The 23,310-nt window shown below is 58.0% G+C and overlaps 1 protein-coding gene across 2 annotated transcripts; it reads left to right on the top strand.

The window, feature by feature from the left end:
• The first annotated feature begins 148 nt into the window (after positions 1-148).
• Positions 149-20,752, top strand: MVK (mevalonate kinase). 2 transcript variants are annotated; one of them, XM_046640074.1, is made up of 11 exons: positions 149-220; positions 1,035-1,126; positions 1,991-2,138; positions 5,179-5,326; positions 7,188-7,343; positions 11,043-11,146; positions 11,762-11,807; positions 15,605-15,695; positions 16,072-16,188; positions 19,170-19,323; positions 19,950-20,752. In XM_046640074.1, the coding sequence occupies exons 2-11, from the start codon at positions 1,049-1,051 to the stop codon at positions 20,099-20,101; spliced, it is 1,194 nt and encodes a 397-aa protein (XP_046496030.1). In that variant the 5' UTR covers positions 149-220; positions 1,035-1,048; the 3' UTR covers positions 20,102-20,752. The 2 variants fall into 2 exon arrangements, with proteins under 2 accessions (XP_046496030.1, XP_046496031.1); XM_046640075.1 differs by lacking the exons at positions 11,043-11,146; positions 11,762-11,807.
• Positions 20,753-23,310: the final 2,558 nt, after the last annotated feature.

Below are 23,310 nucleotides of genomic sequence, written 5' to 3'. Positions count from 1 at the left end.
AAGGAGCTGGGGCGGGGAAACCCGTGACGACTTGGTTAGCAACACCTATTGGCCAATGCTCCAGCCAATTGGTGAAGGAGCTCCCGGCTCGCGCGCTCTGATTGGCTGGGCGGCAGGACGAGGCCAACACCCCCGCCTCCCCCCCCACGCCCGGTTGCTCGGCCACCCGGGGATGGAGTCCCGGAGCGGCCCGGGCTCGGGCGGCAAGCGGCAGCAGCAGGTGAGGCAGGGGGCGCGGGGCGCGGGGCGCGGGGCGCGAGGTCCGAGCTGCTCTGGCCCAGGTTCCCCAACTCTTAGAATCCGTCCTGAGCGTTCGGCGACCTCGAATCGGAAAAACGTTATTTTGAGTTTCGGGCAAGCGATGGGTTTCCCCTCTCCGAGCCTCGGTATCCCTCTCTAAGAAACGGGGACCGCGATGGTATTTAGTTCATAGTGCAAAAACCGAAAATCCGCACACCCGTAGACCCAGGGAGTCACTTTCTGGGGCTCTGTCTTGTGGAGACCGTCGCTTCAGTGTGCAGAAAGGGGTGTAACGGGTGTTTTCTGCAGCCTCTTTATAGTTGTGACACATTGGAAACAGCCGAAATGTCCGGGAAAGAGTTCTTTCTGGTCCGTGATTTTATTTAAATGTCTATCTTGAATAGTAAAAGCTGGAACGAAGAACAGAGTCTGTGATAAGTAGCTGTGTGATAACCGTGCACCAGACACTGCTAAGTTTGCGTTATTTTATTTAACCTTCCCAAACCCGTTGAGGTAAGTACAGTTATCGTCCCCATGTGACATGTGGAAACTGAGGTTCAGAGCATTTAAGTGAGTTAGCTAGGATGACGTCACCGGGGAGTGGAAGAGGTGGGGTTTGAACCCAGATCTTTCTGACATGTCTAATTGACTGCTGCACTGCACTGCCTTTTGGGCACAGAGCAAGTGCTGAATGGTAGCTGCCTTTTTTGTTGCAATGGTGAGCTTGAACTAGCTGTGCTCTAAGATCTCTATGATCTGGGGCCCCCCATCCTCTCTCTGGCTTTCCCTTTCAGAATTCTCAGGAGCTATGTTGTCGGAAGTCCTGCTGGTGTCGGCTCCGGGGAAAGTCATCCTCCACGGAGAGCATGCTGTGGTCCATGGCAAGGTAAAAGGCCCCCAGAGCCTTCGAGAATTGGGCATCACTTCTCCCTGTCACTAATCCTGAAAGAAGCTAAAAGAAAGCCTTGAGGCGTAGTCTGGGAGTAGATCGGAGAGGACATCAGTTTCTCCCCAGCCAGGCAAAGAAAAGACAGGTCTGATGCCTACTGAAGGGCTTCTCTGACCCGCTCAGTGAGAGAGCAAAAGGATGATGTGTAAAGCCTTGTGGGTGGAATGGGATCACCTAGGAAGTAAGCTTCAGTGGAGAAGAAGAGAGGTTTGAGGGCTGGGCTCTGGGCTCTCCAACGTTTTGGAAGTCAGGAAGATGAGTAGCATCTGGCAGAGGAGTCTGAAACACGCCTTATTCATTTAACTCTTAAAACAGCCCTCTGAGGTTAAACTTTATCTTGTTTGAAGATGTGGATGCTGACGCGTAGGAGAGGATTGCTAATTTGACTAAGGTCCCATTCAGCCAGTAGAGCTAAGAGTGAGCCTAAGTCTGTCTGAACCCAAAGCTCGTACTTTCCCACTCCTCCACTTGGTCATTCTTTATGTTCTTATACTGCTCTTTGAAAACATGGTGATTCTGGGCAAGCCATTCCTGGTGTTGAGAGCCTGTGAATTTTTGCATGGGGAGGGCAAACGTAAGTAGATATTAACTCCTGGTTGCTGGTGGTGGCTGTGCCCAGGCTTAGTGGGTGAGCTTGCCAAGGTGATCAGCAGTGTCTGCCAACGGTATGGGTGGAAGTGGCCTCTGTGCTAGTATTTGCTCTCATCTCAGCACATTGACATCGTCCCCTTTTTCCCAAGACAGGAACCATGCTCCTTGCCACCCACCCTCGGGCTAATTATTTTGCCCTTCATTCTGCAGGTAGCACTGGCTGTGGCCTTGAACTTGAGGACATTCCTCCGGCTTCAACCCCACAGCACTGGGAAAGTAGGCCTCAACTTGCCAAACATTGGCATCAAGCAGGCCTGGGATGTGGCCAGCCTTCAGCTGCTGGACACGAGCTTTCTGGGTAAGTGCAGGGAGGAGGACTCAGATGTGGGAAGAGCCGGGGCCTGGAAGAGAGGGCCAAAGAGGATGGCCAAGTGCTCGTTCCCGGCTATCCTGGAGGGAGCCGGAAGTCAGCCACTCCGGGCATGTTTTCTCTCCTGTCCCCGTGAAATTAGCTTTCTTTATTTATTAATTTTTTTAAAATTTAAAAGTATAAAATGATGCACTAGATCTCTGTGGGCTGTTGTGGACAGATCATCAGGGCCTGCTGTTGAGTGAAAAGCAAGATGCGAAACAGCCTGTGTAGGATGATGGGGATGGCAGAGTCAGTATCAGTATGTATGTAAATACAGAGAAAAGGCTGGGCTGCTACACAGCCAGCTGACCATGGTAGGTATGGTTAGGGAGTGGACAAAGGGAACCTTGCCTTCTGTGATGTTGTTTTAACAAGAAGACTGTATTAGTATTTTATAGAATTAAAAATCGTTAGAAGTAAAAGTAACTTATGCTTATTATTGGAAAATACAATTAATACTGGAACATTGTGAGTAAAAAAAAAAAAAAATCACCTGTTACCACCACTTGCCGTCTCATGCCCTGTGACAACTGTTAAGCATTTTCATGTTAATCCCTCTGGGTTCTTGTCTTTTTTTTTTTCTTTTCTGGATTATTTTCTGTAGACGGATTGTTAGATTGATTGAGACAGGAGATATCTTGGTTTTTGAGCTAACATCCGTGCCCATCTTCCTCTATTTTATATGTGGGACGCGTGCCACAGCTTGATGGGCCGTGCTAGGTCCGTGCCCAGGATCTGAACCTGCGAACCCCAGGCTGCCCAAGCGGATCGTGTGAACTTAACAGCTGTGCCACTGGGCCAGCCCCGTGGGTTTTTTTTTTTTAACTAAAATTGGATCAGGCCGTATTAGCTCTTCAGAAATGAGTGGGTCTTTTTTTCCTTAGCACATCAGGACTGTCTCCCCACACCAATACATGAAGATCTCCATGCTGGTTTTTGACAGCTCTGAGAGGGTTGTGTCTGCCCCTGGGCGGGTGCGGGTCAGCGGAGTTGTGCCTCCGCCAGAGCTGGGGTGTTTTCTGTTCAGTTTGCCATCTCCTCTCTGGGCTGCTACCTCGTGCTTTGCAACGGTGTTTCCCAGCCAGAGTGGGGCAGGTGGGACTCCTACAGGGGTCTCTCCCAGTCTGCTCCCAGCCCCCCATGAGAATCAGTCCTCAGCAAGCCACTCAGCCATTCCCAAGTACTGTAGGGAGATGGAATAAGAGTTGAAAATCCCCATTTTAGAGCAACCATTTTCAACCTCAGTCGTGCCTTGAGAGCCCCTGGGGAGGTTTTGTCGTTGTTGTTGTTGTTGTTGTTTTTAACAATACGGCTGGACTCCTGGGCCTGGCCCTCTTCTCTTGAGAATCATTGGTGGTGGTAGGGGACCAGGCACGTGTATTTTGAAAGGGCGATCCCAGGGACCCCCTCAATTAAGAGCCCCTGCTTTGGAGCATGCCTCTGAAAACAGCTGTCCAGAGCAACCTGGACTTGCTTTCCATGGTGCACAGGGCCGCCCAGCCCAGCCGGAAATGGTCCCTGAGCACTGGCTGCCGCTTCTCTGTGTCACAGATGGAGCACAGATGGAAGCAGCCAGGTAAGATGGGGCCTGACTCAGACCATTTCTGACTCCCTGGGCGAGCCTGAGCAGAGCACTGAGGGCGCTGAGCCTCCGTGAGCGGGGTCACGTTGCCTGGGAGGGGTGCTGTGAGGACACAGTGGGAGGGGAGGTGCGTGTAGGGCTGTGACCCAGCGGGCAGTACATACGTGAGGGCTGATTGTCTGCCTCTCCAAGGAGAGGAGGGAATCTGAGCCTTTTGGAGGCTTGTTTTCTATTAGGTTGCAAGGATCTGCCATCTCTTTCCTTGCGTGTCCTTGTGTTCCCTCCTAACAGTAATAAACACAGTGAACCTTTGGGCATTTACATGTGCCAGGCACTGAACTAGTGTTATGTATGTTAGCGCTCTTAGAATTCTCCAGCCTTCCCTGCAAGTAGGTCGGGTTATTCATCCCCATTTTATGGAGGAGAAAATCGAAGTTCAGGGGCCAAAGGGCTGAGGTCACACAGCTTGTCCACAATCCAGAAAGGATTCAGACCCAGATCTTCCTAAACTCCAAAACGCAGGCTCTTCCCAAACCATCGTCCCCATCACAGAGCTCTGAAACGTCTGGGCTCTCAGGAGCACTGCCATTGGCATCGCTGCCTTACTGTATCATGAATTCAGTCAACGCCTAGCACTCCGTACGGGCCTCATGCTGAAGCTTCCTAACGCAGATGCGCCCAGCTCATCTTCACATCCCCTCCCGACTCTGACTCACAACTCTGAGTGATTCATAAAAGGGAGCTGGTCAGACCTGCTCGGCCTCCTCAGCGTCTCTGAAGACAGAGGCCCAGCCTCCTTCCTGTCTGGGAGAGAAACTGCCACTGGCCTGTCCCTCCTGCCTGAGCAAATCTCAGCATTTCACCTTCACTGGTTTTATTCGAGTGGCTTGTTCTTGCTAGTTATCTTTTGGGAGAGGGAGACATTTTGGGAACCACGCAATGTTGCGTTTGGTTTGGGTTTTGTACGATGAGGTCAGACCTAGGCCTTTGAGTGACTGGGCTGGCATTCACTTTGCGTGCGTGTGTGTTTTAAACTCCTGTTAGTTAAGCACTTACTACATGCCAGGAGCCGTGCTAAGGGTTTTCTGCACCTCACTTAACTTTATCTTCACAAAACCCTGTGAGGAGGTGCTGTTCCTTTCCCTCTGTACCCATGGAGGGAAACTGAAGTTCAGAGTGGTTCAGTCACATGCTCAAGGCCACACAGCAGTAAATGATGCAATCAGGACCCAAGTCTCCCAAGCCGGCGGTCCCCTGACAGGCTCGGCTGTGGTGCCTGCACCGTGAATCCATGTCCATCCAGACTCGGGTCGCCGTGACTGCCCAGTTTGTTGTATCCTGCCATCTTTAAAACCCCTGAGGCCCTCTCACCCATCCGTGTCTGCTTGTTTGTCTCTGCAACAGAGCAAGGTGACATCACAGCGCTGACCCCGGAGCAAGTGGAGAAGCTGAAGGAGGTGGCGGGCTGCCCCGAGGACTGTGCCGATGACCATAAATGGCTGGCTGTGCTGGCCTTCCTTTTCTTGTACCTGTCCATCTGCCGGAAACAGAGGTGTGTGCGCGGGCTGGGGAGGAGGCTAGTGCAGCCCCCGGACAATAGCCTGGCGTTGCGTAGTTGCAGCTGCTGGAGAACGCACGTGCTGCCTCCCGGGTGTCTAACAGCAGCCATCGGCCGTCTCAGCATGTGCCAGCCGCCCTGCTAGACACTTGTGTATGGTCTGCGTTTATAGTCACAGCAACACAGCGAGAGAGGCTCAGTCCTCATTGTGCACAGGAAGAAGCTGAGACTCAGATAAAGACACTTAAAGCCGTGCAGCCAGTCAGTGAGTGGTAGAGCTGGGAAATAACGCAGTTCACTGTAACACTGACGCTTACATTCTTAACTCCCCCCGCCTCCTCCAGCCTCTTCCATTCAGTAGAACCACAGCCAGGTTCCATTCTCGGATCCCCCGCGTGGCTCCCCCTGGGCCGTGTCCATGGCGGCATCCTCTTCCACATCCCACAGGTTCCAGGGACACTCAGTGATTAGCAGAGTGAAGCCTGTGTCCACCTCACCCCTTAAGATCTGGGTTGTCTGCCGTCAGGGAAGCCAGCTCCCAGAGGGTGACAGAAGTGCTGAGCTGGTGTCCCGTGATGATGGAGAGCATGGGCCGAGAGTCAGACCACGTTGGTTTGAACACAGGGCAGCCACTTCACAGCTTGCTTGATTACCCTTTCTGAGCCTCAGTTCCCTCCTCTGTACAATGAGAGCAGTAATAGTAGCAACTTCACAGGGTTTTTTGTGAGGCTGAATGAGTTCATTTATCCAAAGTGCCTGACACAGAGCCTGGCACATCACTTGATAAATGTTAACTATTATTATTATATTCCTCAAAAAAGTATCGGAGGATTAGTAATATTACATATGCAATGGGCCAAGCCCTGTCATTGGCACACGGTGAGTGTTCACTATGATTTTGTGGTCCAGAACACAAAGGGAAAGCCTCAGGGGGCAGCATCATGCATGCAGCAGGCGTCAGTCAGTGGCACTGGCTGCCAGCGCCATGCGGAGGACACGAATGTCTCAGCACTTGCCGTCTGACACCCAGGCTTCACCTTGAGCGGGGCACATCCCCTTCCAGAGCGAGGGGGCGCCTTGCAGAATCTCCTGGTCTGGGTGGGGTGGGCAAGTGTAGGTTGAAAAGGCAGAGTCAGTATTATTTTACATTTGGAAGACAGGAAGCGTGCCTCACGGAAATTACAAAACGTGAAGTTTGACAGCCTTGCCAGGGGGACCCACACGTGAGAGGCAGGGCCTGTGAACTTTCCAGCGATCCAAAGCAGGCGGTGGAACACGTGCTTGGGAGGCCTGGCCGGTGGGAGAGGCGCGTGCAGACGCACAGTCAGCGCACCGTGATGGGGCCGCGGTGGAGGAAGATTGTGTGCTGGGGTCATCGAGGGGGAGCTAGGAGTGGCCTCAGAGGGGGTCAAGGGACGCTTCACAGTGGGAATGACATTTGAGAAGGGTCTTGGAGCACCGGTGGGAATTTCCCTGGCATGAAGAGGTGCAGAGCCCTCCCGGGCAGGGGCACCGGCTCCAGCTACAAGCAGGGCCCTGCGCCCATGTGGGGCACAGGAAGGAGTTTAGAGGTGGTTGTTGGTTCACGAGGCACTTACAGGAAGAGCTCTGGGTGGACAGCGGGGTGATTTAAATGAACCTCTACTTGTTTTCAAGTTGTCTGATTCACCACAGGTTCCTGCCGTCCGGTAGGGATGCTTTTGGGGGTCAGAACTCTCCCCACCTTCAGAAAACTGGGCCAAACGCTTGGAGTCAGGCCCTGCCGGTGTCCAGTCCTGGGCCTCAGCCGCTGGTTCCCTGTTGGCCCCTCACGGCCCTTCAGGAGAGTCGCGCTCTGCCCCCTCGTGTGTTTCAGGGCCCTGCCCAGCCTGGACGTCACCGTGTGGTCGGAGCTGCCCCCCGGGGCCGGCTTGGGCTCCAGTGCTGCGTACTCCGTGTGTCTGGCAGCCGCCTTCCTAGCTGCGTGTGAGGAGATCCCAAACCCGCTGAAGGATGGGGAGCCCACCAGCAGGTAACCACAGCCCTCACCCTGCTCGTTGTCCTTCCTGTGTGCCACGATCCAACCCTGGGTTCTCTCGCCGAGAGCTCACCACCACCGTGAGATGAGAGGTGTCATGGGGCCATTTTACAGACAGGGAAGGTGAGGCACAGACAGGCCAAACAGCTGGCCCAGGCTACACAGCTCGTATGGCAGTGGGGTTTGAACACAGGCAGTCTGAATCCAGAGCCTGGGCTCCTTGCCCCTGCGCTGGACTGCTTCACTTCCCCCACCCCCGCCTTGCCTCTTTGGGGTTCAAGTGCCATGGCATGGTGGGATGAACCTGAGCCCAGAGGTGGAGGGCAATGGGTAAGATGAGCCTTTGGGCCACCTCTGCCATTGACTCGCTGTGGGGCCCTGGTCAGGCCGTTGTACCCCTGGGAATCTGAATGTCCTCCCCTGTGGGTGGTAATGGTAATACCAAGGAAGGGATCGCCAGGTCGTGCCGGCCGGTTATGAGAAAAAGGTATAATGTGCCAAGAAACGAACACGGGCGGTGTGTTTCTCAGATTAGGGCATCTCCCCCCTGCAGGTCCTCGACCTCGTCTCCACAGAGGGAGACACCTCTGCCGTTCTCCCTGTGACACGGCAAGGCGTGTCAGGGCAGGGATGCTGGCAGACCGCCTGTGTCACTTGGAGAAGGTGCTTTGAGAAACCTCCCCATGCACAGAGGTTATGCCGTTTGCCCTGGGTCTCCCCCGGGATGTGGATGCCAGGATGAAGCCTCTTGGGGAGGCCTCTCCCTGGGCCCACAGGACTCAGGGGAGCCCTCCCACTCGGGGGCCGTTGGCACCAGCCCTGTGGAGCCCAGCTGCGCCATGTCGGGTGGACTGCTGGCCGCTTCCGTCTCCCAGCGTAGCCAGCAGGAGAGGGCGGCCGCTCTGACAGTGCTGGGTGCCAGATGGCTCTAGCTGTGTGTTTCCACCCACAGCAGTGTCCCTGTGGCCTCCGCCCCCACTGTGGGAGCTCAGAGTGGCACAAGGCCCAAAGAAGGTGGAGTGCTGGCCTGTGGCAGAACAACCCATCCTCTTCCTGGGTTTGGTTTTGAACTGAGGTTTTCTTCCACTGCCCTGAAAACGCTGAGGCTTTACTGTTTTCCTAGGCCCCATTGGGTGCCCTGTTAGAGGTCTCTCATGGCCCACGATTCCTCTTCTGAGACCTGGACGTTAAAACGCAGTTGAATTCAGACCAAGCCCAATGGTCGCCATGCTCCTCACGGCCACAGCGGACCTGGGGGCTGTTGGTTGATGTATCTCTGTTGGCACTCCCCAGAGTCGCTTTGAGTGCTCCTGTGTGGGGAGAGAAGTGGGGGGGGGGGGGGGGGTTCGGCAGAGGAGAGTTCGCCCCTGTGGGTAACACGAGGCATGGTTTTCTGGCATTTCTGTGAGGTTTGCCAGTTAACCCACTGCGTGGCCTTGGGCAACCCCTTCTCTCCGGGGCTCCATTTTCTCACCTGAAAGTGAGGGGCTGCCCCGATGATCCCTTGGGGAGCCTTCCAGCCTCAACATGTGGTGATCCTGTGATAAGATGGTGACTCAGGACAGAGGCTCTGAGACATCTGCTCATTAGCATATGCTAGTCGATGATTATAACCCAGATCAGTGACAACATGGTTGGGTCCCCTGAATAGCCACCTACCCCCGGGCCAGGAGACTGGCTCTGCCTTTCAAAAGGGTGGGTGGCTCGTGTGTGTGTGTGTGTGTGTGTGTGTGTGTGTGTGTGTGTGTGTGTGGTCTTTGCCGTGCTGCTCCCTCCCAGCCTGTTCTCCCACCCGCCCTGAAGACCCACTCACTCCTCTCAGAACCTCTGGGGAGAGCAGACCCCAGCCCCACCCCCACCCCCCTCTGCATTTCCCAATCGGAAGGAACTGGAATCCAGCCTTGGAGACTCAGTTGGGAATGTGAGCACCTGAAGAACAGACTGTGTGCAGAGTAGGAAGAAGACTGTTGAGAGGGCCGGGCCCTGGGCCGGGTTCAGCCGCCCCCTCACGGTCTCGCTGACTCACTTCTCGGTTCCAGGAAAGGGCCAGCTCTTGTCCAGTTCCAGGCACTGCCCAGGCTTCGCAGTCTGGAATGCTTTCCGGCCAGCGTCTTGCCTTGCTGACCCCGCTTGTCGCTCAGCCCCCTGTTCAGAATGGGGCACACTCCGTTCAGCTGGCATGGCGCTCCCTGGGGTTGTGGCAAATACTGACTGACACCCGCTCTGTGCATTAGACTCCAGGTTCCAAGCAGTCAGGGCTGTGTCCATTCGCTCCTGCTATGAGCTCAGTCACAGCACATAGTAGATGCTCAGTAAACACGTAACGAGCGAGCCAGCGTATCTCATTGGCGCCATGAAGCTCAGCGTTAAGAGCTCAGGCTCCAGTCACAGATGCGGTTCCGATGTAGCAGTGAGTGGCCCTGTGATCTCGGGGGTGCTTTTCACCCACCTGAGCCTCAGTTTCCTCTTCTGTAAGAAAGGGGATCGTAACTGTGCCTTTCCTGTGGAGCCATGGTGAGGATTACAGGAGACGGTCCATTTGGGAAAGCCTTTAGTTAGCAGAGTGCTTAGTCATCAGTAGCACTGAGCGGTGTTAGCTCATTGCTAGTCAGAGCCTCACAGCCCCATGTGAGTTGGGGGTCCGTAAAATCCTCGTTTGACTGATCAGGAAAGAGGCTCAGAGTGGGTGATTGACTTGCCCAAGGCTGCACAGCCAATGAGTGGTTGGACCGGGCTTGGAGTGAATCCAGGAGCCATGGTCCTGGCCGGCCTCTGGTTTTCAGAGCACGTACTGTCTCCCGTGCGTTTTACGAAGCCCTCACGTGTTCTTCCATTCACAACGTCCTCTGTGAGGCAGACACTACTGCCCCTGTTTACAGATGAGCAAACCGAGGGGTGGAGGTGGAGCGATTGCTCAGGGATGCCCAGTGAGTCAGCAGCAGGACGGGCTCCTGCTTAATCCCCAGCCCTGCCCCTGAGCCATTGGACTCCCGGGGTCAAACGCACTGCGGGCTTCTGTGTGCTGGGGAGGGGAGTCGATGGAAAGAAGGAAAGGAGACAGAAGCCCAGGGGGAGGGGTGGCGGAGCGGGGACACTCATTTGTCCTTGCTGGATGCTCATGTGTCAGGTCTGTTCACTTCCTGTTAATGAGCCCGCGCCTCTTCCGAGGAAGGCAGTGTGGCCGCGTGCTAGAGAAAGCTCCATCCAGAGATGGCTGGTGCAGACCTGGCCCTCTGGGTGTCTGGGCACCTGAACTCCACATTCCTAACGGTTGTGCTTTCCACCTCCCTGCAGGGCTTTGGGAAGCAGCCGCCCCCGGCCCCCCCCCCCCCCCCCCGCCACCAGGCTCGCTCCTGTTGAAGGCAGGCCTGGGTCAGGAGCGGGGCTTACATGGGGGTCTGTGGTGCTAACCGCCACCCCCTGCTGCTGGCGGACCCTTGCGAGAGCTTTGCTGGGTTCGCCGGCCTCTAGCCCTCGAGGAGGGTCGAGTTACCATCCTCCAGATGCCCAGAGCGGGCTCAGGCCTGTGCTTTACCCGGCAGGTTCCGAGCTGTTTTTCTCTTCCTTCTGAGTTTGAGGGTCCAAGCCCTTTTGTCTTGTGGACTCCACCGAGCCCAGCCTCTGGGCCCTGCCCTCTGACCCCCGGCCCCCCACCCACCACCTCGGTAAAGACGACTTTCTGTGTCTCTGTAGGTGGACCGAGGAGGACCTGGAATTAATTAACAAGTGGGCCTTCCAGGGGGAGAGAGTGATTCACGGGAACCCCTCCGGAGTGGACAACACTGTCAGCACCTGGGGTAGGCGCGGCCCTGGGCTCGCTTTCTTTACTCTTATTATTTTTAAAACTCTTATGACAACCGTAGCTGCCTGGCCTCTGTGGATTTGGGGTGAATAGAGTCGGAGGATTCTGAGGAAGATGGCATTGTCCTGCATCGAAGGGATGGGGCAGTCTCAGGGCTGGGCCTGACACCGCCTGAATGCGGGTCTCAGGGGGCGGGGCTGGGGCCTGGGAAGCTCTGGTTGCGCTGAGCTCCGTGGGGCAGGGGTCCCTCCAGTGAAGCTGCAGAGCCCTGGCTGTGGAGGGTGGCTCCCTCTGGTGAGGACGCTTGCTTCCTGGACTGAGTCCCCCAGCTCTGGGCCCCACTTCACCACCAAGCTTGTCGGAGTGAAGCTGGGCAGCCTGGGGGGACAGGAGGGGCCCCTGCCCCGCGGCCTGGCGAGAGCTCGCAGTGGACTGGGGCCCCTCGTGCCCTCCTGGGCCTTTTGTAATGGAAGCTGAGATGTCTGGTTACAGTGTTTAGTCTCTTCTCTGGATGAGGCAAGACTGTCACCCCACCCAGATCCAGCCTGTCTGCCAAGAGGCAAAAACACGGAGCTTTTCCTGCAGCTCTGACCCACTCATTCTTCTCTAGGAGGAGCGCTCCGGTACCAGCAAGGCAAGATTTCCTCCTTAAAGAGGTAATTCTGGGAGGAGCAGCACCGTCTGGCTTGGCTGCCTCGGCGCGTGCACGGGGGATCTCTGTTGCCATGTGACGTCACGTGGGGCAGGTGTCCCGGGGCTTTCCCTTTCCCCCGCCGTGGGCCTCCCAGGCCATCGGCCACGAGGAAGCCCTGCTCTTTCCTTCTCCGCCTCAGCTCTTACGTGGCCAAGAGGCGAGAGGGGGAAGTCACGCATGGCTGTGCTGTTCACCCTCCTGAAGGCGGGTCTTCCCCGAGACCCCTAGCTGCTCATCCGCTTCTTCATTCGTTCGTCTATTCATTTAGCAAACGAGAATTGATAACTTCCTGTGTTCCTGATGACACTGGGCCAGGAAGGCAGGATGTAAAGATGAATCTGGGACACGGTTGTGGGCGTGTGGGGACAGACCTGCACACAAGAGACAAGACAACGTGAGAGTTGCCATAATGAAGGCATGTGAAGCAGAGCCAGGCCCCGAGCCCGTGGAGGCTTGTGAGGGGCTCAGAGCAGAGGTGACATTGGCCACTTTCAGCCTGTTCTACATTTCTTTACCTCCCCTCTGGAGTGACTGGAATGACAAACCTGCGTCTAGGATGGCCACGTCCTCCTTTCTGTTTGCGGCTAAAGTAGAAAGGTTAGGCGCAAGGGACCAGGTCCTTGGCGAGCAGGAGCAGGTGCCTCTTGGCTGGTCCCTGAGCTCTCCATCAAGTTGGGCAGTGATGTTGTCGCTGGGCCCTTTGCCGCCTCGGTGGGCCTATCCACGGCAGGGAGGGTCCCAGGGCTGTCTGTCACCTGCTTTACCCGGCCCAGTCTTCTTTGCAGATGGGCGGCAGGTGCTGGCCCGCTGCCCTCACCGCCTGGGCCACTCCATGTGTGGTTCAATGATCTGGCGTGCCATGTCAGCACTCCTGCTTCCACCAGGACCTCTGGGATCGTCCTGTCCCTGCTCTGTCGGCTTCTAGGAGCCAATCCTGCCTTTCTGAGGCTCTCCATCAGGGTCTCTTAACCTCAGCACCACTGACACTTTGGACGGGAGAGTGCTTTATGGTGGGGGCTGTCCTGTGCGTAGGATGTTCAGAAGCATCCCTGGGCTCTGCCCGCTAGGTGCCGGGAGCACCTCCCCTGTCTCCCAGTTGTGACAGTCAAAAATATCTCCAGACGTTGCCACATGTGCCCTGGAGGGCAAAATCCACCTGGGTGACAAGCACTGCTCTGCACGGAGGAGGAAGCAGAGCCGTCAGGGAGCGTGGAATAGCTTCCTGTGGCTGCTCGTGGAATCGGTGGCCGTGGAGCCCGGGCCCGGGTCGGGGCTGGCTCTGCCAGGTGCGGTGAGAGCCGGGCAAATGCTGAGGGGCAAATTCAGGAGGGGACTCTGAGGTGTCTGGGCCTGGGCCCGCCCTCGGGGCTCCCGGTCTCTTAGAGGAGGCAGTCCCGACTGTAACCCTCAGAAGGAAGGCCCCCAAAGGCTGTGAAGCTGCTGTGGTTGACAGTGTGGGTGTCCTAAGTTGGGCTGCAGATTTGGGCTGGCCTTCCGGTGGCCGTGGCATGTCGTTCATTTCATGTTTCCTGAGAGCCAGTTGTCTCCCAAGCATAGAACTGGGCCCCAGGGGTGGAAAACCAGTTAAGACGTGGCCTGGGCACGCACACAGCATACTGGGGGGGATTGAGATGAGCAATGGCGGTCCCCGAGGCATGGCCGGTGACCAGCAGTGGGGTGTGGTGGGCAGAGGCTCTGGGGTCCGCAGGCCTGGGTTTGAGCCCGGCACTGCCACTTGCCAGCTGGGTGCCCTGTGTTGAGTCACTTCTCCTGAGGCCTCTGTCTTCTTGTTTGTATAATGAGGATCCTGAGCAGGAAACCAGAAATGGGATCTATAAAGCGCTCAGCTCTTTGCTGACCGAATGTATTCATCTGTTCCACAAAGGTTTTTGAGTAACTGCTGACTGCTGGGGCCTCAGCAGGAACAGCGACCTGCCTTCCTGGAGCTCAGCTTTTGTGGGGGGAGACAACCAGCACATAGAGGGCTCTGTAAGAGCATGTCAGACAGTCCCAGGTGCTTTTAGGAAATACAAAGCAGGGCAAGGGCCGTGGCAGGTGGAGGAGGGATCTCGCTGGAAGGGACGCCTCTGATGAAATGACATTGGAGCAGAGGCCTGAATGAAGTAAAAGACGGAGTCATGGAGCTATTGAGGGTGGGGCGGATCCATAGCAGAGGAAACGCAGTGCAAAGGCTCTGAGGCAGGAGTGTGCCTGGCATGTTGAGCAGTATCCAGGAGGCCAGGGTGCTGAGTGGAGTGAGCACCCAGGGAGGCAGAGTTGGGATGAGATGAGGTTGGGGAGTTAGCCAGGCTGAGGGCGCACTGCGCCTCAGAGCAGAGCCCTGGGCGCTGGTCACTGGGTGTCATAGGAGCCCTGGGTGTACGGGGCTGGCAGGGCTGGCGGCAGCCCCATTTGCAAAGGACTTGTCTAAGAAAGATGAAGATGCGAGACTCAACTCCCGCCACCCCGACAAAGGAGCACACAGACTGGTCCCTGCTGCCGGCTGCTGGGCGCCGTGGCGGCGGTGAGCAAACGGCTGATTCCCTGAGACTCCACGTTAATCCACTGCTGGCTTAGAGAGGAACCATGCCTGGTGCTTCTCCATAAAAAAGGCATTGTTTGCTTAAGTGGACCGAGCGGCGGCCTCCCAGAACGCTGCCTTTTTGAGGAACGGCTTGTCTTTAAAAGGGAGAGAAAAGCCAAATAGAATGTTCATCTTTTGTAAAGTTAAAAAAAAAAACCACGAGCCGGCCTCCGGGGCTGAGAATCGATATTAATTTCCCGGGCTCGCGGGCAGGGTGATCAGACAGGCTGCTGGCAGCCTCTTCCAGCCCCGTCGGGTTTTCAGTCTCGAACTGTGACAAGAAGGGCGAGCAGGGACAGGAAGGCTCTGCCACCTCCCGCTGGTGCGGGCCCCAGCCCACCCACACCTCCACCTGCAGCGGCTCTGAGGCCGGCTGGCATGACGAGAACTGGTGGCTGAGTCCCCAGGGACAGCTGGCCTCAAGGACACCTGGGATCGGGGCTTCAGGAGGGCTTAGAAAGCCCAGCGGGCAGGTGAGGACAGCGGGCCGTGCTGGAGAGCCGGCTCGCCGCGGCCGCCCTGGCCCGGTTCTCTTACCCAGGACAGCCGAGCAGACCAAGTGACTCCCTCTAACCACAGCTGGTTTCCTGCTGGGGCAGCTGGTCTGGGTGCCATCAAGGCAGGACAGGAACCAGCTCAGCGTGCTGGGAACCCGACCCCGCTGCGACCCCACCGTCCTCTTGTGCTCCTGTGTTGACTGCACCGGCTGACCCAGGCATCTTCCCTCCCCGCACGCCCTCCACGCCATCTGTCCCGGGTCCTGTTGCTTTTTCCTCCTAACTCTCCAGGCCCTTCCACTCCAGCCCCCTCGGGTGGCCCACACGGCGGAACCCCGGCCCCTTCTTGTATTCCTCGTACTCCTCATTGTAGCCACTTTGAACTTCTAACTCCACGGACATGCTGTGCTCTCCCACCCCCAGGCTGGGCTAGGCTCCCTCGCACACGGCTAGCACATATTCGGATGAATGAGCGAATGAATGAATGAGTGAGTGAGTGACAGGCCGAGGGAAGTGGTCCACAGCCAGCGCACCGTGCTTCCCCAGCTCCCCCTCCAGGCCACTGTTGCTGTTACCTTCCCGGGCCTCCCTTCCTCCTCTGTGTCAGGTGGAATGGAGGCCCAGCCTGGCCCCAGCTCCTCTGTCCTGAGCTCACCAAGGACCCTCTTGGCCCCGCAGGCCACCGGCTCTGAAGATCTTGCTGACCAACACCAAAGTCCCCCGCAGCACCAAGGCTCTGGTGGCCGGCGTCAGGAACAGGCTGCTCAAGGTGCTGCTCATTCTGCTTCTGGGCGGGTCCTGCAGGGCCACACAGTCACATTTAGGTGTTGGGGCTCTCCCTTTGCCTCGTGGGTCAGCAGGGGATGGGACAGGGTCATGGGGACTCCGGCAGGCAGTTTTGGCAGAAAAGGAGGTGCTGTCTGTTCACACCCCACCAGGAGGCAGACAAGGGTTGGTAGACATGCTGGCTTTGTCCTGAGAATCCCCCACGGGTGTAAGGGGGGCCGGGCAAGGCAGAGACAGGAGGTTCCCCCAGAGGGTGGGTGTGGGCTGTGGGGACACCTCCTCCCTCTGCCCTGAGCCGGGGCAGCTGTGCAGTGTCCGCCTGCCCCAGGCCTCACAGGGCCTTCCTTCCTCCCCTCCAGTTCCCAGAGATCGTGACCCCCGTCCTGACCTCCATAGAAGCCATCTCCCTGGAGTGCGAGCGAGTGCTGGCGGAGATGGCGTCGACCCCCACCCCAGGACACTACCTCGTGCTGGAAGTAAGTGCCGTCCACAGGGCCCAGGTCACTCCCGACACCGCCGTCCGGGCACGCTCCCCAGCCTGCGCTCAGAACCCAGAGCTGAGCCTGGGCCCGGGTCCCCTGTGCACAGCAAGCGGGCCGTGTTTCCTGCCTCTTCCCCGCGGATGGGGAGTCGCGGGGAGAATGCAGGGGGCAGGCCTGGCGCCCGCTCAGCCATTGGCCGGGGGTGGGGCCCTGCGCGTCAGGGGCACCGGGTTGTTGCTGACCCATCTCCCGTGGGTCCAGAGCGATTTCACCTGGCCACCTCTCCCTCTGTTTTTGCCGACTGTGTGTGTTCATTCAGTGCCTGTCACCTGCATGCTCTGGAGCAGGCACTTCTAACGTGGTTTTCCATCGTTGTTACCCCGGCCACCATCCTTGGCATAATTCCAGCATGGAGGCTGAGACCTCACGCTTGGAGTTGATCAGCCCGGGGTCTCGATCCTGGCCCCGCCCCTGCTACCTCTGTGGCCTCACTACAGTGCCCCAAGCATGCAGCGACCCACAAGCACAAGGCCTCACGAGCCACCGGTTCAGTCAGCCGGAGGGCCCAGGCTCCTGCTCAGACACGGGCCATCTGGCTCAGTGAACGTGGACTGACAGGACAAAGCCATCTGCGTTCCCTTGAAGAATCCGAGGGCCAACCAGCCCCAGTGTATGTGGCTGTCAGCTGGAGGTGCCCCTCAAGGAGGCCCCATGGTCTCCCTTTCTCCACAGTCCCCACCACTCCCTAATCACTACCTGTAGCCGCTACAGTCTGTGCCTGGCGCCTCCCTGTCCCGCTGTAAGCATTTGAGTCTGCAGGCCCTGGAATGAATGGCGGCTGCTCTCTCCCGAGTCCTTTCACAGATGCTCTCTCACTTGATCCTTACGACAGCCTACCTGTGGAGCAGGTACACTGCCCCCATTTCACAGAGATAAAAACCGAGGCCTAAAAAGAGCGGCTTTCTCCAAGGGTCCCGACCAGTGAGTGGCCGAGCCGGGCTGTTTATTCCTTTAGTCACTGAATCTTTAATGAGCACCTATGGGCCAGGCGCAGGGACGTCACCTAATTCCTGCGCTTTCGTCCCCATCCCCCCAGCCTTCGCCTTGCTGGCTCTCAATTCCTCTCACGTAGGAAGGCGGGGACACAGTCCCCCGGGTAGGAAATTAGTAATGATGGAGTACTGCCTAAAATAGAGCCTGTTGAGCCCCAGAGAATGCCACAGAACAGCACGTTGATTATACATTGTGTGTATTTTTGGCTGTGGCAGCCACGGAAAGGCACAGCTCAGCTCCCGGACAGCTTTGCGCTCAAACCAGCGAGCTGTTCTCCTGTGTCACAACCTGTCATCCGATCCTTGACAGATTTTGGATCAGAATGTGACAGGTGTCTGGAACCTGCCTCGGCAACATGACACCTGGCGCTCAGGTGCAGAGAGAGGCCCCCAGAAGTTCTCACTCACATCCAGCCCTTGGGGCCAGTGATAGGCACCTGGGGCTGCCACCCGGCCATCACGCCTGTCTGCTCGTTTGTCAGAAGTGCCGGGGGGTTCGAGGCGGGGGGCTGACCCAACCCTGCCCAGTGGACCTGGGCAGCAGAGCCAGGTGGGCCTCTGCAGACAGCTCGGTGATTGGCAGCCCTCAGGGCGCACGGCGCCCCGGGGGCCCTGGAGCAGAGCTGCGTGCTGTCAGGCCGCACCCGGCAAGAATTGGTTGGTGGCAGGAGTGCTGAGGGCACCCTTGGAGGGAGGGTAGACACGAGCTTTGCGTCAGGCAGACCCGGCTTCAGTGCCAGCTCGGTGTCTTACTAGCTCGGTGACCTTACGCAAGTCACTTAGCTCTTTGAGCCTCGGCTCCCCGTTTGTAAAATGGGGACACTGGTAATGTGACCGTACACGTGCTAATGCAGCTGATGTCTGCAGAGCACTAATCTCGTGCCTGGCCTTGTGTGAAAGGCTCACCCCATCTCATCTGCATGGCAGTGAGGCAGATACGCTAAGAGTCCTACTTGACAAAGGGGAAAATGAGGCTCGCAGGGCAAAACCTCGCCCCAGGACACACAGCCGCAAAGTGGCAAAGCCAGGACTCTACCCAGGCCTGCCTGACTCTGGACCCCATAATCTTAACTTCCCGAGGACAGGGACCAGAGCCGGGTGAGTGTCTTCGAGTTCCAGCATCCGGCACGGTGCCCGGCATGTTGTGGCCATTTGGCAACCCTGACGGAGTCAATCAAGTGTGAATAGTGGGTGCCTGGACAGCGGTGGCTGTTAGTTTTGTTATTTCATCAGCCTGCAGCTCGTTTGGTCCTCAGGAGAGCAGAAATTTTATTATGCATAATCAAACATAGACAAACATTTAGCTGTTTCCCCGACCTGTGACCTTGTTAGTGCCACAAAGCAGTTCTTATTCTGAAAATCGGCACTTGAGGCAGGTGTAGGCTGGCGTACTACTTGAGATGACTTCTCCTGCAAACAACAGAAATCCATCTCAACCAGGCGTTAGCAGAAAAGGAATTTATTGGCTCATAACCGAGAAGACTGGAGGTAAACAGTTTCAGGCATAGCTGGATCCAGGAGCGAAAACAACATAGTTGTACATCTCTCTCCATTTTCCATGTAATCTCTGACCATGTGGCAGGGCAGATGACTCTGGTGGCTTCCCCTCAACTCAGCCAGTTTTAGCAGTTCCAGTGGAAAGAGGCAGAGAAAACCCTGAGAGGGCCCTGGTCAGCACAGCTTGGGTTACATGCTCATCCCTGACCAGTGATGACAGCCAGAGGCTTCTGTGGCCAGGCCTGGGACATATGCTCGGCACCAGCTCCCTCCTAGCCCCATGGGACCTCCTGCAGGAAGGACAGGGACAGCACTGGGTAGTCAGAGCCATTCACTGTCCCAAACCAGCGGCTGTCAGATGGGTGGGCCGGCCCCAGGCTCGGCCTCAGGCAGGCCAAGCAGGAACAGACTGACCTTCTCCTCCAGGAGCTCATCGACATGAACCAGCACCATCTGAACGCCCTGGGTGTGGGCCACGCCTCGCTGGACCAGCTCTGTCAGGTGACCACGGCCCATGGACTGCACAGCAAGCTCACTGGTGGGGGCGGCGGGGGCTGTGGCATCACGCTCCTCAGGCCAGGTACCCGGGGGGCGGGCAGGCTTGCCAGCCTGGGTTCATACAAAGGTTCTGCCTGGGTAGTTCCCGTGGGAGAAAGATGAGGCCTGTGAACAAGTCTCACCTCTACTGTGTGGCCTTGGGCAAGTGAATTAACCTCTCTGGGCCTTTATTGCCACACTTTACCCACTTCTTTCTGTCTCTTGCTCGCCATCTCCCTTCTTTATCTTCTTCTCCTTTCTCTTTCGTCCTACTTGATCCCTTAGCTCCACGTTAGGCCCCCCAGACGCCTCCCCTCCCCCTCAGTTAACCCCATTCCCTAACCCACTGAGGCTCAAAGAGATGTGACTTGTCTGAGGCCCCACAGCCGATCCGTGACAAAGCCGTGTGACTGGAGAGCCCATTTTTGACTGTTGCTCCATAACCCGGCCAGAGAGGGGGCAGGGCCTGTTCCTTGAATGGGGAGGGACATTCTCCAAGGGAGCAGACGCTTGTCGAGTGACCTGCTGCCCCCCCCCCCCCCCCCCCCCCCCCCCCCCCCCCCCCGGGGGGGGGGGGCGGCGCGCCGCCGCCCGGGGGGGGGGGGGGGGGGCGCGGGGGGGGGCGGGGGGGGGCGGGGCGGGCCCCCCCGCCCCCCCCCCCCCCCCCAGATCTGCAGCGGCCAGAGGTGGAAGCCGCGAAGCAAGCGCTGACTGGCTGCGGGTTTGACTGCTGGGAGACCAGCATCGGGGCGCCTGGTGTGTCTGTCCACGCGGCCACCTCCCTGGATGCCCCCATCTTGCAAGCCCTGGATGGCGTCTGAGATGGGCCCCCAAGAAGCCCCTTGCTGGATCATTCTGGGTGCTAGAATTCGCCTCGGTGCTGGCCACTGGGCACCCAGCTCTCCGTGACTCCCACCCCAGCCCCAGGGTGGGGGGGACCCAGGGCCCACAGCGCACTGGGCTGCCCGCAGGCCGTAGCCCATGTTCTGCATGCTCTCGAGCCAGCTGGGCAGTCTTCTGAGACGTGAGGGGCTCTCTCCCATCCTCCCAGGACCTCCCACGGCCCCATCCGCGTTGGGACTCTGCCTTCACCTGCCCATTCCCTGGCCCACCCCGGCGGACGCTCTGAGGCAGGGGTCTGGTTCCCGGAGCAGTGTGCCTCGTCCCTCCCTTGGCCTCTGTGCTTCTACCTTCCCTCAGGGCCCCGGCCCTGCCACCTCCCCCAGGAAGCCTTCCTGGTCCCTGGCAGGGTGACCTTCAGTCTGTTTGAACCAAACCACCCAGCACTTTGTGTGACCTGCTCTTCTCTCCAGTTCGACAGCGGGCTCCCCCAGGGGCGCCCAGGTGGTGGTCTGTGCCTTCTGCCCTCCTGCCGAGCTTGGCCAAAGGCAGGGTGGATGTGCAGCCTCTCCTGCTCTGTACCAAGAGGGCTGCAAAATGGCAAAGGGCCAATAAAAAGATCTTGAGTGACAGCGCTTCTCTCCACGTCAGAGGGAAGGAGGAGGGTCCCCTGTCCTCGTCCCTCTGCCGGCCACTCTCCCGTGGAGCTCTTCAGGAGACAAAGGGAGGAAGAGCTTGGGGTCCCGTGGCTGTGCATCTCAGGGATGGGGTGGGGTGTGCCAGAAGGCCCTGGCCGGATGCCGGGACATCAGCCTTGGTCCGCCAGCACGGCCCCAACCTGCTTTTCCAAAACCAGAAATTTTCAGCTTCCTGGTTCCTGGGACCACGAGCACCAACTAACTCCTAGGCTGTTGTAAGTGTGGAACAGACCTGCTGTGGGTCCTGGAGTCTCTGAAATTAACTGGCCGGGTGGGGAAAACAGACTCGGGTGCTCGTGGCCCAGCGCCTGGCACCTCGCTGGCCCTCTCCGCCCTTTACATTACTGGTCCAGGCGCATAGCCAGCACCTGGCCACCGGGAGCTCTGGGGGCCGGGACCATCAAGAGGCGAGCTAAGAGGGTGGGGGCTGGGGCAGGATTTCAGGGTTTGGTCAAAATGGCTCTGCGCTTCTGCCCTTGGCCACCAGGGGGCAGCTGGCTCCTTTCCCAGCATCTTCTCAGGGCCTGGAGGGCAGCTCCCTGCAGAGCAGAACCAGCTCCACCCCTCCCCCCAACCCCTCCCCCCCCCCACCTCCGTCCCTGGGACAGCCTCTCTCCAGGCTCTGCCTGGGGTCCCTGTGGGGAACGTGAGGGCAACAGGAAGAACACCTGCCTGGCTCAACTGGAAAAATGGCCCCAGCACCACTGATGGGGGGTCGCCTGCCCCTGCCCCTCAAAACACAAGTAGTACAGGAAACAGTAATATCAAGACTGAGCAGTTACCATGTGCCGGGCACTGTTCTAAGCGCTGGACGTGCATCCTCTCTTAATCTGCCCTGTCGCTGGAGAGGAATTGCTAGTCTCAGCCCCATTTTACAGATGGGGAAACTGAAGCTCAGAGGGGTTGAGTAACTCATCCAAGGCCACACAGTTAATCAGCATCAGAGGCAGGATTCCAACTCAGATGGTCCGACTCCAGCACCTACCTCAGCCGCTTCGTGCTTCTGCCTGGACACAAGTTTGTTGCGATTCTTGCTGCTGTCCATGCTTGGGCTCGTCATTTCCTGGATTCTGATTTACTTACTCACAGTAGGGCCTGGGCATTTTTCAAAGTTCCCCACACAGTTTGAACGAGCAGCCAGGGCTGAAAAGTGCTTTCTCGGGGAAGCTGCTGGTTGACAAGTTTCCAGGCTGCATGAGGGCCCCGTAGACGCCCACGGCAGGTGCAGAATCTGGGGAGGCGGGGGCCAGAGGCTGGGGCCCTAGAACCTACCCACTCCTTGAGACCCTCCCCCTTCCTCACTCCTTGGGGACCACATGTCACTCCTGGTCCAGCCCGTTACTCCTGCTCCAGTGAAGCAGCCACCTTCGTGCCTTGGCAGTGCAGCCTCTCACCCTGGCCACCACCCCCGGCCACCATATGGGCCTGGTGACATCCACTCCTGGCCACCTGTCTCTGATACGACATTTGCAGACCATTTCCATTTGCAGCATCACCCCTTCGCATGGCAGACTGTGCTGGGTCTCGCCCCAGTTGCCCGTCAGAACCACCCCCCCCCACCCCCACCCCGTGAGTGCCCGGCCCCGCCACCAGCTGCTCTGATGAACCAAACTCGGGCGGGCTCCTCCACGGGCAGTTTGCAAAAGCTCTCAGGTGATTCGAACGCGCGGCTGGGGCTGAGGATCCTATGGTCATTTCCGCACACCATCGTGGTGCAGACAGCTCTCCTCTGCCTGGGCTCCCGTCATCTCTGCCACCCACTAGTCATGTGGCCTTGGCCCAGCCAGGCCCCCTCTGGATGCTGCGGTCTCCTCATCTGAAAGATGGAAATAATAATACCCAGCTGGTAGAGGTTTCATGAGGCTTGAGTGAGAAAGTGCACGTAAAGCCCTTGGCACAGGCCCGGCGCGTCGTGAGCACTCGGAATGCTCCTTATCAGAACAGCCCTGTGCTGAGAGGCACGGGCATCGCAGAGCCCAGAGGCTCAGAGTGTGCGCAGAGCTGGGTAAGAGTGCCCAGCCCTGTCTGTGCAGACGCCCTTGGTTGAGACCCTGGGCTGAGTTCAAGAAATAGCTGGTGCCACTGGCTTCCCAGCCCCCTGCTTCCTCCCCGAGGGGCAGTCACGGAGCTGGCGCCCTCTTTGCAGCCAAAACACGGCAATTTCTCAAGTCAGCACTTGGAGCCGCTCCCGGCGTCTGCTCTGGCTTTACCACCCCTCATAGCCCGAAGTTCGAGAACGTTCCCCTGGTCTGCCAGAGGCTGCACGTCGGGAGGCAGGCAGCAGAAACTGACTCACCCCAGACAGAGCAGCTGCTTCATGGCACCGAGTTCTCTCTGTCGGTGGGGACTTTTCCTCCCCAGAACGTTCCCCGTGAACCGCAGCCACCTGGCAGGTTGGGTGGCCAGCTGCAGGTCCCCAGGCGTGCTTGGCCCGGCCTGTCCTCCGGGGCGCCTGGGCTGGGCCCCCTGCCCTCTTCATTCCCGTGCCCCGG

This window comes from Equus quagga, chromosome 15 (genome assembly GCF_021613505.1).
Source record: "Equus quagga isolate Etosha38 chromosome 15, UCLA_HA_Equagga_1.0, whole genome shotgun sequence".
Taxonomy (NCBI): Eukaryota; Metazoa; Chordata; class Mammalia; order Perissodactyla; family Equidae; genus Equus; species Equus quagga.
The sequence above is the reverse complement of the archived record's forward strand: the minus strand, read 5'-3'. Positions and strand labels throughout refer to the sequence as shown.

What these genes read in the sequence shown, in the direction of transcription:
- MVK (XM_046640074.1), top strand. Translation starts at nt 1,049, where the DNA reads ATGTTGTCGGAAGTCCTGCTGGTGTCGGCTCCGGGGAAAGTCATCCTC. An exon ending in GATGGGGAGCCCACCAGCAG is followed by an intron (nt 7,344 to 11,042) that starts GTAACCACAGCC and finishes GTGTCTCTGTAG; the next exon opens with GTGGACCGAGGAGGACCTGG. An exon ending in TCAGGAACAGGCTGCTCAAG is followed by an intron (nt 15,696 to 16,071) that starts GTGCTGCTCATT and finishes CCTCCCCTCCAG; the next exon opens with TTCCCAGAGATCGTGACCCC.